The sequence below is a fragment of the Amphiprion ocellaris genome, chromosome 18, assembly GCF_022539595.1.
Source record: "Amphiprion ocellaris isolate individual 3 ecotype Okinawa chromosome 18, ASM2253959v1, whole genome shotgun sequence".
NCBI lineage: Eukaryota > Metazoa > Chordata > Actinopteri > Pomacentridae > Amphiprion > Amphiprion ocellaris.
The window spans coordinates 18496715-18515426 of NC_072783.1; the positions used below are offsets into that span (position 1 = coordinate 18496715).

The window sequence follows — 18712 nt, forward strand, 5'->3', positions numbered from 1 at the left end:
TTAATAATTGCATAGTGTGTTTGGTTTTAGGAGACTTAGATTAAGAATATGCAAGTCTTCCAATGCTAAATTGACAGTAGTTATGTTCTCATCTGCCATGCTGGTTGTTTAGTACAGGGGTGTCAAACATGTGGCCTGTGGGCCAAAACCGGCCTGCCAGAGGGTCCAATCTGGCCAGTAGGATGACTTTGTAAAGTGTAAAAATTACAGAGAAGATATTAACTGCCTGGGACGAAATGTTTTGTGCCTTTGTAGGCACTCTGTGATCTGTAAGTTGTAATGCGTAAATGATAAGCTGAGGCATAATACTGTAGAAATTGAATTTATTTTTCTTAAGGGATTTCAGTTTGTTTATAATGTTTTGTAAAGCAATCATTCATTAAACGTGAACATTTTCAGAACATACACTAAAACAAAGGGAAATTTTTGAGTTGTCGTTATTCATCGGTTACTATTCTCTGATTTTACTGTTCCTGCCCACTTGAGATCAAATTGGGCTGAATGTTGCCCCTGAACTAAGTTGAGTTTGATTTAAATGTAGTCTAGCCATTGTTGATATGTGTCCAGCAAGGTCTGCACTTTTGCAGCACAAAAAGATCATTTTCTACAGGATGAAATAGGAATTGTATTGTAAATCTTTCTTTGCCAAATTAACTATTGTAAATGTCAAAATAAATGGAATATTAGGGGATATGTGAACTTGCCATCTTGGGAAGTTGACATTGTATTTTGGATCGATGCATTTTTTTCTATTTAATTTACTGTTTACTATCACTACTGGTGTAAATGAGTTGTATAACAATTAATGTACAATATTTCTTGATGCTTTGGCTGAAATTATTTGAACATGGAGTCGTGATGTTTATTTCTTGACCTACCGATAACCACTGTTGTGGCTGAGCAAAAATGTTGGACTCTCCTCATCCAAAGTCGACAGAAAGATGCTGTCTAAAAGATAAAACACTATTTTTTGGGATTATAAGCCAGGCCGATTATCAAGTCTAATATTAAGCATTATTCTGGTTATCGGAGTTTTTTAAAAAGAAAAAGAAAATAATAAAAAAAAAAAATAAAAATTGCTACCGTAGATCTGATGTCGCTCTGTACCTGACATCTATTTGTGGTGTCGTAGTTACTAGCCTATCAACACATAAGTACAAACATTAAAAACTTCTATTTTATTTAAATCATTTACAAAACATTTCAGCAAAGCATATCTGTTCCAGATATCATTTGTCAGCCTCCTTAATTAGTAAAAATCCATATCAGTATCACCACAAACTCTAAAAAAGAAAAAGAGAGGGCACAGTCTGATAAAACACCACAGCTGATTGTACAGGCTGCTTGTGTACATTTTCAGTTGCTCTCATATTTTGCACCTCTAAACAAGAACACCTGGAATCACATATAGTATTTTCTCCCTGTATGCCTCTACATTGTCAGTGTTACAGTCAAAAAATTCTGGGTCGATTGTCCTCGCAGTATTTCTTTGATCACTGAAGCAAATGTAGGAAGGACACACACACACGCACACACATACACATACACATATGCACATAGACTTCTCATTTAAAAGAGCTACACGAGCCATGTGAAGAGGTAGTCGGGGAGGATGAAGGTATATGTGAGCAACAGGAAACCAGGATTTGCCTCATTATTCTTATACTGAAGTTACATTAAGTTTTCGCAGTTTGGGAAGGTGTCACCAGCAAAATTACATGGTCAGGTTTAGGTAAATACCACATTTGTGTTGAGCCTTTCATAAAGTCAACAACATTTTAGAAGTGTGGTTCGATTTAGTCACTAAAACTACTTGGTTAGGTTAAGGAAAATATCATGATTTGGGTTAAAATGCGACCCTTTCTCAACATGTCTGAAGCATCTCCTTCACTTTCTGGATTACCAGGGAGATGATTCATGCCTACTTTAACATATAAGTCGGCTGACAACCAGTACAATGAATGACAATGGTATATTGTTTATAAGCTTATTTTGTTATATTTGACAAACAGCCATAATCCGGCATAAGGAATGTCTCCCTTAAAACATATAGGAATGTAATTATTTGAAGAACAGGGCTGATAATGTTTGTTTTTAGCCGAAATGTCTCTTTGACTGTTTAATGGATAGTACCACCAGCATCTCACAGTTTGTCCTGTAAAATATTGTATCTGAGCAGCTCTTGGATTGCCTTCCATGAAATTCGAAATGCGGCAAATTCTAGCCTCAAAAAGCAGCGAGTGTGGCTTTCAGTCTGTTAGTCCTGTTATCTTCTCTGTCGTCTTTTTATTTTATTCATTACTGACCTGGATTTCAATGTGTAGTTTAAGTGTTTCATGTTCAGAATACTTGATGAAGTTCCTGCCTTTGACTGACTCACTGAATGGATGTAGTTCTACTTTGCAATTATCCAGAATAGTCTCAGTTGGAGATATTGATCAAAATAACAAGCACTGTGGAATTTTTGCATAATGACTGAGGGGGAAGCTCAGAGAAATTGGGGACTGTTAAGGACAATGGTTTCATTTAATGATGGCTAAAGTGCAAGATGAGAACTATTAGTGGAGAGATGATAACAAATGGAGAGATAGATGCAGGAACCATGGAACAACATCGATTAAGGTTGGAAGAGAGAGATGAAGTGGGACAAAGTGGATCGCTTTGACTGTTATTAGCTCTTGGATGGTGGTGAGATGAATGGAATAGATGAGGTGTCAGGGTGGAAGATGAACTGATCAGAGGGGGGAACTACAGGGAGGCATTCTCTCCTTAATGGCAGATTTTGACAAGGGAATACAGGCCATTAGATTGGAATTAAACTGGAAACATACACGTTATCAGAGGAAATCTTTAGCAGAACTCCCTTGTGACTCAATTTAATACAATCTTCATCTGTAAGGGCACTGGGGTATAGACAGTAAAAAGGTACAGATAGTGGGATAAAATCATACATAATTTATTCAGTTTGCCCTCATAGATGAAGGACATATTTGCCGCATGTGCCAAGTAGTTCACAATTCCAGTTCATACTCATTTTGTAAAGTAGGTCTTCTGTGCAAGACAGCGGTCAAGTTGTTTTGTGCCCGTCGCTCTCATATCAATCAGACTTTCTGTATTTGCCATAGGCTGTGATTAGATGAGCCACTAACCACTGCTGGGGAAAAATACTGCCATTATTTTAGAATGTAGGAGTACTCAAGCGTTCAAGAGGCAATGAATCGCCAGTAGCTCACCATTTATTTCTGCTTTACAGAGCAGAGGGACAGAACTCATCAGAGCCATCCTCAAGCTCACTTTCAGTGTATGCTCTTGCTGTAAATCAGGCATTTCATTTACCTTATGTCAGCTTGTGGCATGAAAAGATTAGAATATCATTGTCAGCTTTATTTAAGGAGATTTAGCATCCGTATTTGAAGTAAATCTGTGTTCTCCTGGTCTTTACAGTATGCTTTACTAAGATGCACTAAAATTACTCAATCTATTGAAAATGTTTTGTCAACTATTTTGCTATTTCAGTTTTTTTTTAATTCAAAATTCCCAAACTTTTCAGTCCCCAACGATCAACAAAGCCATATAAGAGACATGTGACTTCTGTTGGGTTGACCAATTTTTTCCAGTGGTGACACTGATCATTAGCCAAAGAGACCAATGAGCATCGTTTGGAACTGATTTACCTTTGCAGTGAAAATTAGATTCTTGGTGTTCAAATGTTGACTAACACAAACTCCAACAGAAAACATGCTATGTACATTTATTAACATTGTATATAGTGGCACCTCTTGTTATTTTTTCGTTGTTATCAGTTAAAAACAATCACAATACGGATAACTGGAAAATGCTGAATATAGGAATCCATTAAAGGCCAGGTCGATGGGCGATTGATTCCTACCAATCAGAGTAATCTCTATGTATGAAATGTAGTGCTATTACATTATATAGATGCACCGCTCACAGGTGATGTCTATGTATGTGTTTAGCAGTCTCCTACATCATTGCTGCAAAGTGCCAAAGTACATTTTTGGAATTTTTACCCATTACGTTCACTTCAATGTTAAACTCTCCTAAAGATATGGGTGGGTGTTATGCTTGGAGGACAGCAAGTCCATGTCCCATGGTTTCAATTGAAATGGCACTACTTAGCTATTAAACTGTTGGTATTTCTAATAATTTTGAAATTATATTTGGAACTTTGGAACTTTGGAACCCATCAATTTACAGCATTTCAAAAGTCCTGGAAAACTCTTGCATTTTGATAACCTTGAGTTTATAAAAAACCTGATGACTGTGGTTTTTAGACAAGATTTTCAGATTTTTTGTTAAATGAAGCAGTAAGTCTTCTTTATGGAAAAAAAATGACCGATTCACCAGTAATGACAATGATTTTTAATTTAAAATCATCTTTAGTAATAAACTTTATGCTTCGCCATTACAGTGCACAATTGCAGATATTTATCAGTTGTGCCACTGACAAAGCATAGTTCCCATTTTGTGTTGTACATTGCAGTTTTTTCCATTTTACCCAACATGCAGAATCATAGCAGTCTTAACGACAAATACATGTATACATGTGTACACTTAAGATCTGTAATCTGTAATATAATAATAATTAATATTAATAACATTAATAAATCCCAATTTGAGGACCAGAACTCGCACGTGTACAGACCGCTGTATGTAAAGCTACACTACTGTTCAAAAGTTTGGAGACAGTTAGAAATGTCTTTATTTTTGAAAGAAAAGCATTATTTTTTCAATGAAGACAACATTAAACTAATCAGAAATACAGTCTAGACATCGTTAATGTTGTAAATGACTATTCTAGCTGGAAACGGCTGATTTTTAATGGAATATCTCCATAGAGGTACAGAGGAACATTTCCAGCAACCATCACTCCTGTGTTCTAATGCTACATTGTGTTAGCTAATGGTGTTGAAAGGCTAATTGATGATTAGAAAACCCTTGTACAATTACGTTAGCACTTGAATAAAAGTGTGAGTTTTCATGGAAAACATGAAATTGTCTGGGTGACCCCAAACTTTTGAACAGTATTGTATGTAGTTATAAAACTCTTGTATGACTCACTGTTACTTTCTGAAATTGACGTTCACTGCTCACATGGATCCCTCAGCTCAGCAGGTTAAGCACTAATTGCAGAATTGATTATGCCACATCCAGATGATTACTCTCGAAGCATCGACAGGCGTTTCCACTCCTACGGCTCGGTATCCAGCGCGGCTTCCTCTGATTTTGAGTCTCATTTTCATTTTCTGTTTTATTAATATACAATGTAACATTAAATTTGGACCAGAAGTGACAGATGGCTTAACATACAGTTCACCTTCACAGTTTGGTCAAAATACCAAAGTCAAAATAATGTCATTTTCACGTATTTCCTGCTGTTTTAAATGCATACAATAATGCATGTATATCTAGGTACCCTGCAGCTCTACTTTTGTTTGTGCCTTATGTGACAAGAGAGATATTTCTCCACATATAATAGTTTGTGGCAACGTGGCCTTGAGTGAGATATTAAAAAAAAAGTACTAATTAGGTGCTGGCATCAGTGTTGGACAGGTGTTTCAATAGCCTTGAGACGCTGTTGAATTCAGACTTAATGAGTGAGAGCAGAGACTGTGGAATAGACCTGGGATTTGGCTGCTGCAAATGCAAATCAGACAGAGGGACCGTAAAGAAAAAAAATAACAAAAGGACTCTGCTGATAATGGAAAAAAAAGAAGAAGTATTGTAATGAAGTCACAGAAAACTAGAGTGAAGGAAACACATTACTTTTTCCACTCTTGTCTCTCAGGAAAATTTGTGAAGAATTATTTATTGTCTCCGAAATCCTCAGTTTGATATCACCACTCCATCCTTGCTAACCAGTCTTTTGACCAGCTGCCAACAAAGACTGTGTTCAGAGGAAGTTGGGCTCTGCAAAATTAGATTTGGTTGTCCACTGGTATCACAGATTACCCAGATAATATGAGGGTTCTGTGTGAGGTTAAATACATTCTGCAAGTTCAAATGTTTAAATCTGCTTTGTCTCACTGTCATGTGGAGCAGCCACAGATCCCTATATATTACAGTCACCCATAGATATGTAATGTAAGTAGAATTCTTTCCTATTTAAACCACATTGCTATCAGTCTAAACTAATCCTTGTGTTCAGAGAGCTTTGTGTATTTTGAAGCTGTGAGCAGCAGAGAAAAAGTGATGCAGAATATGTTTTGGGTTTTACACTGTCACAATTGCAGTTGATACCTTTTAAAATGATGTGAAAAATAGTCCATTTTAGTAAGTGCTTCCACTGAGAGGTTTGTTAAGTGATTTTTCATGTCACTATCAAAGGAAATCTTTCTTCTGAAGGCATCAATTAGTTATGTAAAAGCAGCATTTATTAGCTTTAATTATTATAAATGTAATTATGTGATGATTCATTTCATTTCAGTGCCCTCTTCCAGTAATCAGGACTATTTGTGTGGGAAATGGAATTTGTGTGGAAATCTAATTAGTATCTACAACAAGTTCAGGAGTGGGATTTGCTGGGCTTTAGGTGAGAGTGGATGCCTCATGTCTATGTGGTAAATATGAAGTTGCAGCCATCAAGCTTTGCTTAGCAAAAAGATCGGAATCTTGTTAAACCTTCTGAAACCCAAGCAGTTTCTGGGCATACTTTACTTCTGTCAGATTTTTACTTCCTATGGGCTCATTTTTCACTGCAGTCTGAAATCCTGCACCTCTATAGAAACAGTGCCACGATGGATAGAAGTAGAGAGAACTTGAAACTGTCTTCTGTGCCGTATAATACATGCCATAAATCAAAAAAAGAAAGCCACAAAAGTTTAATTCTTGTGATTATTTGTTTTTAAAAAATTAAATACGGTATTTCACTAGGCCTGTTAGCAGATGTTTTTTTAACAGTTATTTCACCATGTTAAATATATCCTCTAACAACTTGCACCTCTATACTGTTTTTGAGGCATTCTGACTCATTTTATTGATGAAATATGTTTTATTTTCATCTTAATCTTTGTTGTCAATTCCTCTCTGCTTTAAATAAACACAATTTGAAAAGCCCTTGAATTTTTGTCAGCCGACAGTTGGTCAGTCACGGCTTCCCAGTTATGCTGAAGACCGCAAATTTTTAGTTTTTCACAGAAACCGTTTACTACAATTGTTTTTTCTTTCTTTTTTTTTGGTAAATCTTCAAATGAAACGTGCCCTGAAATGTGACATTTCAAGCAAGTTTTTCTTTATTTTTCCTGAAGAAACCATACTGAATACATTCAAGGGCTGTGAAAAATTGATAATCTTTTGATTCTTTCTGTTTTTCTCTCTGATAAATTTAGCAATTTTGCAGATATATAAAACAAAACAAAACATGCCTTTCAAATCTGCTTGTGGGCGTTGGTGTTAAGAGGGTCAATCTATACAACAAACTAGTGTTAAAAAAACATTTTGCGTTCTATGTGGAGTTCTCTGTGTTACTCAATTCCTACTTCTGACTGTGGTTTTATATTTACTGGGCAGATATGAGAGTTGTATTGATTGAACTCTTAACAAGAGAGCGAATAAACGGATTTCCTAAAATGCCAAACTAGTACTTCAAAAGTGGAAACTGTTGCATCATTTTGCAGCTTTTTCTGTCATGTGCATGCAGTGTTGTAAGGCACATAGTAAGTAACTGTAGTTTACAGTTCACCTCCCTGCCAAGTGAACCTCTTTCTCTGGCTTATTGTCAAAATCTGTCTTAAGTCATTATCTGTGTCATCAATCAACCAAAGCCATATGTTCTTGTGTGTTTATTTGTAGCAACAGTGATGTGGAATGTAATTGGTCAACTATCCCTGTAGGAAATCTAAAGCATGCATTCTGACACACACCTCATATGTATAGGTTGTGCACCTTTGAAGCTCAGCATCTGGAACAGCAATGTGTTGACCTGCCAGCTTTACTCTGGATTGTTGCTAATGAACAAGCTGACAGCTTCCCACCTTGACTCGAATGGAACAGAAGTACATGGTGTTCTCTAGATTGCAGAACTGTACCACTGACTGGTAGACAATGGTAAAGTAAATGTGTGGAGAGCCAGTGTTGAAGATAAAAATAATACTTTCTGTAATTATAGGTATAAGGTCAAGTTGTGAAAGCGAGCATGAGCAAGTTTCCTCGTTAACACAAGACCATGCATAGCAACAAAAGAGGTACTACTTTATTGGATTTGGAGGTATGACTCCAACCATTTGCTGTGTTTGACCAATAGTATGGCTTCGATGAAGATACCTACGATGACTGGAAACTAACTTAAGTGGAACAGCAGGGAATGGGAATCTGCTATATAATTATTAATGAGACGACTTCTTCTGTTATGATTATATAGCTCTAAATTCAGGTCTCCTATTAAGTCTAGCACAGTCCATTGAAGAACGTGTTCAGATACAATTCAAGCCAAAGGCCACAGTCGTGAAGTTTCCTCTTCTCTGGCTGCCAGTTAGAAAAATCCATTGGCATACCCATTTGTTGTGTTTAAAACATGGACATTTTTTCAGTACACTCAGTTTATAAATACAGTAATGCTCTCCAACACAAACTTTGAGCCATGTTTAGCTCTTTTCTATGTTTTGGTGCCACTATTTTCGGGTAGCCCCTTGGCTCTTAGTTTAGATGTAGTATAAATATAAAGTCTTAGGAGATCTTCAAAATAATTCATTCTATACTTTTGTGAAACTTTCCATGCACTAGTCTAAGAGCAAGATTAGGGCTATCACAACCTGATGGACCAGTCTAAAATACACTATGGCATGACATTTTAGACCAGCCCCACAGTGTAAAAGAGGTTCGATAACATGAACCTTCACTCTGCAAAGGCCACATGTACCACCATCTATCAACTGCATCGACCGCAAGAAAAGATGTGTCAAGATGTGATTGAGCTCAAGTAAAAATGATTAATCGACCGTCACATTGTATATTCACCTTGAGGTGTTCAATTAGAGCAGAGCAGTGTGGCATTGTGAAATAAGCCCTGACATTTAACAAGCTGGGATAAGTCATGGGAAATATTGAGATAGTCACAGTCAGGTGGGGATGTAGGAAGGAAAAAAACATCACTGTACAATAAAAGGAGAGCAGACATAGACATAGGATGCCGTTAGTTTGTTGAACACCGACTGGACATGCTTTACCCAGTATGGTTGATATCAAGATATGACTTTGAAGTTAAGAATAGGGAGCAAGTCTGTTTGCATTCCTGACTGGATTGGATCTTTTATATTTCCCATTGATCTGCCTCCTTTGGAGAGATTCGATGAAACCATTTTGAACAATTGCTTTTGAGTCTAGTAGTGTAGGGAACTAAAATGCCGCCACTAAGCTGTAAATCCTTTAATTGTAGTTCCACAGCTGGGGTGAATGTGATGTAGGAAAAATGGAGATTCTCGAAATCTGGCATCAACAGGTCCCACTTTTTGCAGCAACGGTTTTCCTCCTTAGGGAGAGTTTACACAACAACGGTCTTGGGATGAAACGCAAAGGTTTTGTTGCTTAGTGGCCTCCCGTTCACACAGAAATGGCATTTTAAAAACGGAAACTTTTGAATACGGTCTTCAGAGTGGAATTTTTCTCAAACGTAACCCCCGCCGTCACTGCGTGAGGAAATAGTCAGTTTTCAGTGAGAACGGTGACGTCTCGGTCCGCTTTGTGCATGCTCATTACAAATCCATGGATCCAAGCCGCATCACTGCAAAAATCTAATCAGTTGATCCTTGTGTCATTTCTGACCTTCCCTGAAAATTTCATCCACATCTGTCTGTCCGTTTTTGAGCAATGTTGCTGACAGACAGACAAACCAATGCCGATCGTCACATAACTCTGCTGCATTCCTTGGCAGAGTAACAATGGTGGACTACCATGTTAGGCTTGTGCTGCCTAGTCTACTGAATTTATTGAATCTCCTTCAGCAAAATGTGTCGGTACAACAAAACAAAAATGGTACAACAAAGTGTTTGCATTTGTGGCACTATTACTGCAATCAACGAAGACTCATTCAATATATACTCCAGGTAATCAGCCCACTTTTACATCGGTGGCTGTGCTTCTTCTGGCCTGTGGAGGAATGGGTAGTGGTCAGGTCGGGTGTGCCTCTGCAAAGTTACATCGCTGACTACCGGCCTGGCATGCATGCTTTTTTTTCACCCCATTGTTGTGAAAACCCAGCAAGACAAAGGAAATATTTTTGAGTTTTCAGGTAAACGTTGTCGTGTAAACAGGGCCTTATAGTCAGTAGCAGAACAGTAAGTGCAGGAAGACCACCAGTTTCATGAGAAACATTGCTTTTTGATCATCCTTCTGCCTCTATCCCTATAATGAAAGTCAGCCCCACACATGTAAACAAATTGGTATGCACAGATGAGTATACTGACGATCAGGTCAGCTGGCAAGTATCTCCAGATGGAAATCCCTAGTGGATTAAGAACAATGTCCATTCCAAGCAGCAGATTAATTTCTTGCTATTCTTCTTTTCCCCCTTTTTTTCTACCAGATTGACAGCACACGTTGAAAATGATGAATGTAAAAATTGTCTTTCTTTGAAATGCTGAAGGGAGTTAATGCTAATTTCCCCACCTAACATCATTCACAAGCTGTTTTTTGCGACTCCTTGTTTCCCCAAATCTCTTCAACTGAGGTGAAGAGTGCAAAGTTTGCACGACCCATAGATCTGCGATAGCCACATTAATAGGAAATGCTGCAAGTTGAAATTCTCTTTTAAGTCTCTTTCTGGCATCTCTTTGATCTCTGTCCTACTTTGGTTGCCATAAACACAAAGACATAAAGTTCATATTATTTTAAATCCAGCTTTCTGCTTCTTTCTACATAATCCTGTTCCCTCTCCCTGGTTATTGCTTTGTGGAGCAGCTACGGATTAAGTTTGAAAGCAGATGCGCACACAATATGTTACATTCATAACATATAAACTGTGAAAGTAAGTGTTGATTGTTTTTGACTGCCAGCTTGAAAGTTTTATGAAACCACAGTGGGACAAATGGCTAAAATATTCTGCTGGGGAGCGTCACACAGGTTATACTGCAGATGGAAAACAGGACCGGACCATTATGGAAAAGTAAAAGAAGGATCATTTGTCCCTAACATTACTGCCAAATTGTGACAATCCAAACAAATAACATAAAATAAAACTGTAGAATTCCCTTCTGAGCCAAACAAAATGAGTTGCAATCAACTTTTGCACAGTTACCCACAGATGACTGGGTTTGATGCTGACGGTACATTGTTTTCGGAGTGCCGAAGATGACTGCAGTCTAACAATACGCTTCCATTACTTTTGATTGGCAGGGCTGACTGCAGGCTCATGTTTCGCATTTCTAGTGCTCATATTGTGTCAAGAAGCTGTTATGAGAGGAGCTGCGAGAACCCAAACAGAGTAAAAATGGGCATCTTTTCAGTGATAAACAACAGAGACTACAGATACTTTGTGTCCACGCATGGAGCTTGAAAAGACGCGTTGGCGTGTTTAGAGATTCAAAACCCTCCCCTCTCTGTTTGGACTTTGACAGCTAATGCAAACAGACTATGCTTTGAAGTGAAAGATACTTTCAGGGTGAATTACCTCAGAAGATACTGAATACACTGGATGCTTGCACACAAAGACGCTGCTCACATATCCAAACATGGACGCACATGCAAACTTGGGAACCTTGAAAAGGCTTAATCCCTTGGTTTTGAGTGCAGTAAACACCAGTGTTTATTGGCAGTAGAAAACTAAACATAATGTCATTTAAAGGCAGAGAAGCTAGTTATTTTTTAAGACTCAGCCTTCAGTTACATCAGATTATGTTTAACCAAGCACACGTCTTGGAAAATCTGGGAAAAATAGACCTTATGCATCTAAAACTCTCATGCTAATTTATTTGAGACTTCTTCAACTTTCATCACACTTGCTTAACTGCACAAACCTATTATTATTACTAGATGAATGCCACCTCTAATCAAAATGAGTGCTTTCAAGTGGTTTGATTATAATGCCCCAAATTGCTATGTAGGATTAGGTGTTGAGCTCCAACTGCTTAAAAGTAAAAATCTGAAGTTGGCACTGTTGAGTGTTACAGCCTGCTGTTGGAAATCATCAGAATAACACATTATGAATGTAAAGTGCCAATAGGTGTATTAAAGAACCAGAAAATGAGCACCACTTCTAACAAAGCGCCATCAGAGTAGCACTATGCTGTGGCAGAAATAAAGATGGAATTGTTTGACATGAAGTCAGATGCTGAAGAAAATACTTTATGACTTAAGATGAATGGGAGTCAAGGGAGATGTGACACTCATGAAGATAGTATTATATGAGGGTGATATTAAAAGAAAAAAAAAATCAGCACCTGAGACAGTGAAATTGGTTTGTGCAAAAAATATTCCTTCATGTATCAGAAAATTCTTTAGTAGTTACAAACCTTGAGACTTTTCTTCTCTCCATTTCACACAACAGTTACACTTGCTCAGATTCTTCATTGCAGGTTTGCAAATCCTATTCTGCAAACCACAAATTAAGAAACTCCTATTCTCACATTTTGTATGTAAATTTGCGCAATGAGAGCTGCACACCTGTCGAGTATTATCTCATAAATGCAATTTTTTTCTTGCTATTGTGTGAGCACAAACACAAGGTAACAAGCACAACTGCTTGAATCTGAGTCTCAACTACAATTTTTTTTCCTTACAAATGACAAGTTCCATGTGCTCTTACTTTTAAATTATGTATCTCTGTGTAATGTGGTGTTGAAGTGATTGTAGAGCCAGGGATGGATCCTGTTCAGATCTCAAAGAACTTTCAGGCAATTAGAGGAGCTCCTTTGGGTGTTTAGCATTTGTTGCCTGAGCAAAAACGAGAATAACAACAAAAAAATCTCCAGTCTTGTTTTCTAGGCTCCGCAGCAGCCTGATATTTAAGCCATGTTTTCCACAACCATATTAACTACCCGTGCCCAGAATTTTCCATTTAAAAAAAAATTGGTAATTGGACAGAAATATCAACACACTTATCAGATAAAATATGAAGAATCACTTGTACATGCGACTTTGGATAACAATTTGGTTTGTATAGGGTTTTTTGAAAATGAATGACTGTTCAGTGTTGGGTCAGATTACTTACTCAGTTCCTACAGTTAATACAAATGATATGGTAGTTTTGGTAATTACTCCACCAAGGAATGTGGCAGAGTTATGTGACGGTCGGCATACGTTTGTCTGTTTGTCCTTCTGTGTGCAACATTACTCAAAAACAGACTAACGAATTTGGTTGAAATTTTTAGGGAAGATCAAAAATGACACAAGGACCACATCATTAGATTTTGGCAGTGATGTGGCTTATAGTCTGGATCCACTGATTTGTTCAAGATTTATATTATATATAATATATTTTATACTTTGTATAATTGTGTTTGTGATAAATAATGGTCTTGAATCTTGATTTCTGTTTGCGACATAGCGTCACGGTGTCACTGTAACTATGACTACAATTACAACACTGTCAGCTGCCTGCTGACGATCACATGATTGCGGTCCTACTACAAATCCGCCATTGTGGACTTATCGGAACTTATCCATTGGAAATCATACGACGACTGAGCGGCCTTGGTGCAATACTGCGCTCTGAGTGCTTTTCTTCTTAATAATGTAATCAATTGAATTAAAGAAAAATATGAATCTGAATATATTTGGACTACTTTTACACTATTTCAAATGTAAACGCTAAACATATTGTGCTTATACTAAAAACACAGCCACAATTTTTTCCACTGTAAACATCTCTGCACATTTTCAATGGATATATGCAGTTTATATTTTCAGCATTAGCATTAACAAATAGAATTTCCCTCATAATGACTGTACTTACACATAGTATTCTCAACATGGCGGATGCAACGGTTTTCATAAAAACTTCCTCGTAATTTCATCATTTTAATATTTTTAATGACAAAATGTAACAGGACATTCTTTTTAAATGTACCTGTGCTAATCATAGTTACTTATTTTTGTAATCTGATTACATAATCTCCATTACATGTAACCTGTCACTACCCAGCCCTGTGTTTAGTATACAGTAGTCTTCTACCTATGCAATACATTAATTCTTCACCTTCAGGCTGCCTCATTTGTTGTTTTTATTTGTAAAGTGACTTGTTTACTGTTTGTGTCAATATTTAATGATGACATATTAGATTGTTATTTGTCTGAAGGCACATACTGCTTTCATGCTGCAGACCTGTAAGAGAAACACAACCTATTGTTAAGCTTGGACATAATAATTCACCATGAGCATCTAAATTTCATCTTGTTTTTTTATTTATTTTTTTATTTTTTTAAAGATCCCTGCTTCCTTTTTTTCTTGTGTAAATCAGGTGATGTTGGCTGCTTCGTATTGGTCACTGCTGGCGCCGGCGATCGACATGGCGGAGGATTCAGGGAAGTACGGCTCATTTGCTTTCGTGCCTGTGGCTGTGGGATTCACACTCGGAGCAGCCTTTGTTTACTTCGCTGACCTGGCCATGCCCCTGCTGGTAAGAATACGACGCAGAGACTCTCAGATGCATTGCAGTTTGTGTTCTGTTTTGAGATGTATCAGTATGGATTCCTGAGTGACTGTTTGCATCTGTTCTTGGTGACTTTTTCAAAGACTTACAACATCATAACACACTAAAAAATACCTGTAGGTAACTAATGAGGTGAAAATGAGGTGGTAATGAATAATAAAGGACAGTGTGGTTGCAAAGGACAGAAATGACTGACATACTCTCATACACACATTTTAAGGACAAGCCTGCATTTCTATCCCTGAAGGGAAGGTCAGTGCACAAGTATTATACTGTAAAGGCAGTAAAATAGTAGCGTTGCGCTGCTCTTGTGACTGAGGCCTTGAGTATTTTTACATTTGGTACCGCATATATTTCGCAACACAATAGCAGAAAATGATGGAACAAAATGGCTGCCTACTGAAAGAGTTGTATAAGTACCAGGCGTAATGAGGGCAACGATTCTCCTTCTGAGAAGTCTGTCAAAACATCTATGTGTTACTTGAGGTGACACAAAGTTGTCGTTGCAGTGAACAAGGTTGTCCTTTGTTCAACTTCGTCTGTGCAGATCTTTTGTGTGGCTTAATTAATTGCATAATTGCTGCTGACAGCCACTGCTGGCTGATGAATAGAAAACGCGACAGAGGAATTAGTCTAGGACAAGTGCTAGAAAAATGTTTCTCTGAAGATTAATCAATAGGGAGCTTTTTGCTGCACTTACCTGTACCTTCTGCAGACGTTAACTTTTGGAAAGCTTCGGTCTTTGCATGTTGCCGAGCTTTCTTGTTGATGGCCAACACAGCGTTAAGCCAATCGGAGCAGAGTACGAGCTGCTAGTGGCCAAATACCTCCTTAGAAAAATTGTATCGTTAGAACTACATTAGGGAGAGAAAGAAAATGTCAGTTTATGATCATGAAAAGTGTTTAATTTGTCCAAAAACATGCAGTTGCCAAGATCTGAACTTTTAATTGGATAAATGAAGACATTGCCCTGACATTAATTCCTTTTTCTGTCAAATTACTGTATTATTTCCTCTTTTATTTTCTTAGAAAGACAAATAGGAACATGTTCTTTTCCAACTCTGTACTTTTTCCTTAATGTTTGCTGTCAGTAGGTTGCAATTATATGATTCTTTTTTGGTAACTCTTTTGGAAATATTAACTGAAAATCACACATCCAGAAACTAAAGTTGTCACCCCACCAACACCTTTTTTTTTTTCTTACAAAGGCTGTTTTGATTAATTATGGCTTACTATGTGATACGCTCACATTGACTCACACACAATGAATAAATCGGTCAGTTTCTGAAAGAGAAAACAGCTCGTATCAATGTATTTTAGTTGAGTTATGAAGTAGAGATGTGCCTTACAGAGCCGCTTGATGTGTAGTATTGATAGACAAATGTTTTTCTTTCTTGCATGCACACTCTTTAGCCACAACACAAAAACACAAGTGAAGTGAACAGCATTGATCATCTTGTTACAATGCTATGCTTTGCTGGGAAATTTGGGGTCCTGACATTCATGTGGATGTTACTTTGACATGTATGACCCACCTCAGTATTGCTGCAAAAGCCAGGTACATATCGCAGCTCCAGTGGCCTCCTGCTGCAGAACATTGGTTTTGCCACACTGCAAAAACTGCTCAGGAATGATTTGAGGAACCCAAGAAAGAGCCCAAAAAATTGACCTACAAAATCTCCAGATCTCAATCTGATTGAGTATCCATGGGAATCACAACAGGTCCTATCCATGGAGGCCCGACCAAGCTACCCACAGAAAGATTTGCTACCTGGCCCTGTGTGAAAAAGTAATTGCTCTCTAAACCTAAGTTGAGCCACCCTCCTCAGCAATAACTGAAATCAAGTGTTTTCTATAAGTGGGAATGAGTCTTTCACATCTTTGAGGAGATATTTTGACCCACTCTTCTTTTCAGCAACGCTGAAGGGTTTTTGAGTATGAACGGCCTTCTTAAGGTCATGCCACAGCATTTCAATCGGATTCAAGTCCGGACTTTGACTAGGTCACTCCAGAGCCTTCATTTTGTTGTTTTTAAGCCATTCAGAACTCGAATTACTGATGTTTTTGGGATCGTTGTCCTGCTGCAGAATCCAAGTGCGCTTCAGCTTGAGGTCACAAACTGATGGCCGAACAATCTCCTTCAGGATTTTCTGGTAGAGAGCAGAATTCATGGTTCTATCAATCACAGCAAGTCGTCCAGGTCCTGAAGCAGCAAAGCAGCCCCAGACCAGCACACTACCACCACCATGTTTGACTCTTTGCATGATGTTCTTTGGTGAAATGCTGTTACTTTTATGCCAGATGTATCGAGACACACCTTTCAAAAAATTCAACTTTCATCTCATCAGTCCATAGAATATTCTCCCAAAAGTCTTGGGGATCATTCAGATGTTTGTTTGCAAAAGTAAGACAAGCCTTTGTGTTGTTTTGGGTCAGCAGTGTTTTTCATCTTGGAACTCTGCCATCAATGCCATTTCTGCCCAGTCTCTTCCTTATTGTTGAGTCATGAACACTGACCTTAACTGAGGCAAGGGAGGCTTGCAGTTCTTTAGATGTTGTACTGGGTTCCTTTGTGACTTTCTGGATGAGTCGTTGCTGTACTCTTGGGGTAATGTTGATAGGCCGGCCACTCCTGGGAAGGTTCACCACTGTTCCATGTTTTCTACATTTGTGGATAATGGCTGTCACTGTGGTTTGCTGGAGTCGTAAAGCTTTAGAAATGGCTTTATAGACTGATAGATGTCAGTTACTTTATTTCTTATCTGTTCTTGAATTTCTTTGTATCGCAGCATTTTGTTGCAGTTTTTTGAGATCTTTTGGCTTCATTTTGTCAGACAGGTTCTATTTAAGTGATTTGTTGATTGAACAGGTCTAGAGGTAATCAGGCTTGGATATGATGAGTGAAATTGAACTGATTTTAGCCACAGTTAATTCATGATTTAACAAGGGAGGCTTCTTCACACAGGGTCAGGTAGGTTTGGATAGCTTTTTTTCCTCAAAACATTAAATCCTCATTCAAAAACTGCATTTTGTGTTTACTTTGGTTATCGTTGTCTAATATTCAAATTAGTTTGATGGTCTTCAACATTTAAGTGGGGAAAATATTCAAAAAAAATAAGAATTTGAGATGGGGGCGAATACTTTTTTGTATGTGTCTGTATGGGCAGCTTTTTCATTAATCACAAAGCACAACAGTTTCATAAAATATGGCGTTAGCACCATAGTTACCATTCATTTGTGAAGAATATATGCAAAATTACCAGAAGGGAAAGTCTGCCAAAAGAGAGTGATGCTACAGTTAGCAGCGAAAACCACTAAACAACACAACTGCAAACTTGTCCCAGTTTAAGATAATTAAACTGGGACAAGTGAACTTTTTCTAAACATACAATGTTGTGTGGTTGCACGTCCTTGAGATGTTCTTGCATGCACCCATAGATCAAAAATGAATCAATTATTTTGTAATAGAAGAATAGATGTTTGCATAATTTAAGTAAAAATGTATCCGGGGCATTAGTGAGCTGAACACATACATTAGTAATTTTCTGCAGTAAAACAAAACTTCAATTTTTAGTTGTTCTATGCTTTTGACTGGAGATATTAGATCTGAGTGTTTTAGTGGTTTGGTTCATTTTAGGAAATGAAACTAATTTATTATTTCAGCATAATTATGTGTAGCGCTGCAGGGCATGTAATGCATTTTGATTAACGACCTTTTGACTGCTCAGTGAGATGTTCTGAGCTCGCAGATAAATGTCAATATTTAAAGAGCTCTTTAAACCTTGAAATTACTAATGGCTTACTTGCTCAGCTGAAGATTTAATTGTTCTCTTTCGAGCCTTTCCAAAATCATCTCTCCCTTGTACATCTCAACGATGTCTGACGTGGGTTTAACAGAACAGGGATGAGGTGAGACAGAAATGTGATGCAGCCGCTACAGTGGCTGTTGCAGAGAACAGCTGTTGCCTTAAGCTGCTGCAGTCAGACTGCGGTAGCAGCAACGACACGAATTACATATGAAGGAGCGGGTGACATCGGCGTCATGCACGCTCATGCAAGATGACACACACTCATATTAACACAACATTTGCACACATAGTCTAGTGAGG

The 18712-nt window shown here is 37.8% G+C and overlaps 1 protein-coding gene across 2 annotated transcripts in view; it reads left to right on the top strand.

Annotated features, from left to right (window-relative positions):
• LOC111571618 (zinc transporter ZIP11) overlaps positions 1-18712 on the top strand; it is a 182643-nt gene that overhangs the window by 20228 nt on the left and 143703 nt on the right. For both annotated transcript variants that reach the window (XM_023274873.3, XM_023274874.3), the window contains exon 4: positions 14412-14570. In XM_023274873.3, coding sequence (XP_023130641.2) covers positions 14412-14570 — 159 coding nt within the window. The remainder of the gene's footprint in view (positions 1-14411; positions 14571-18712) is intronic.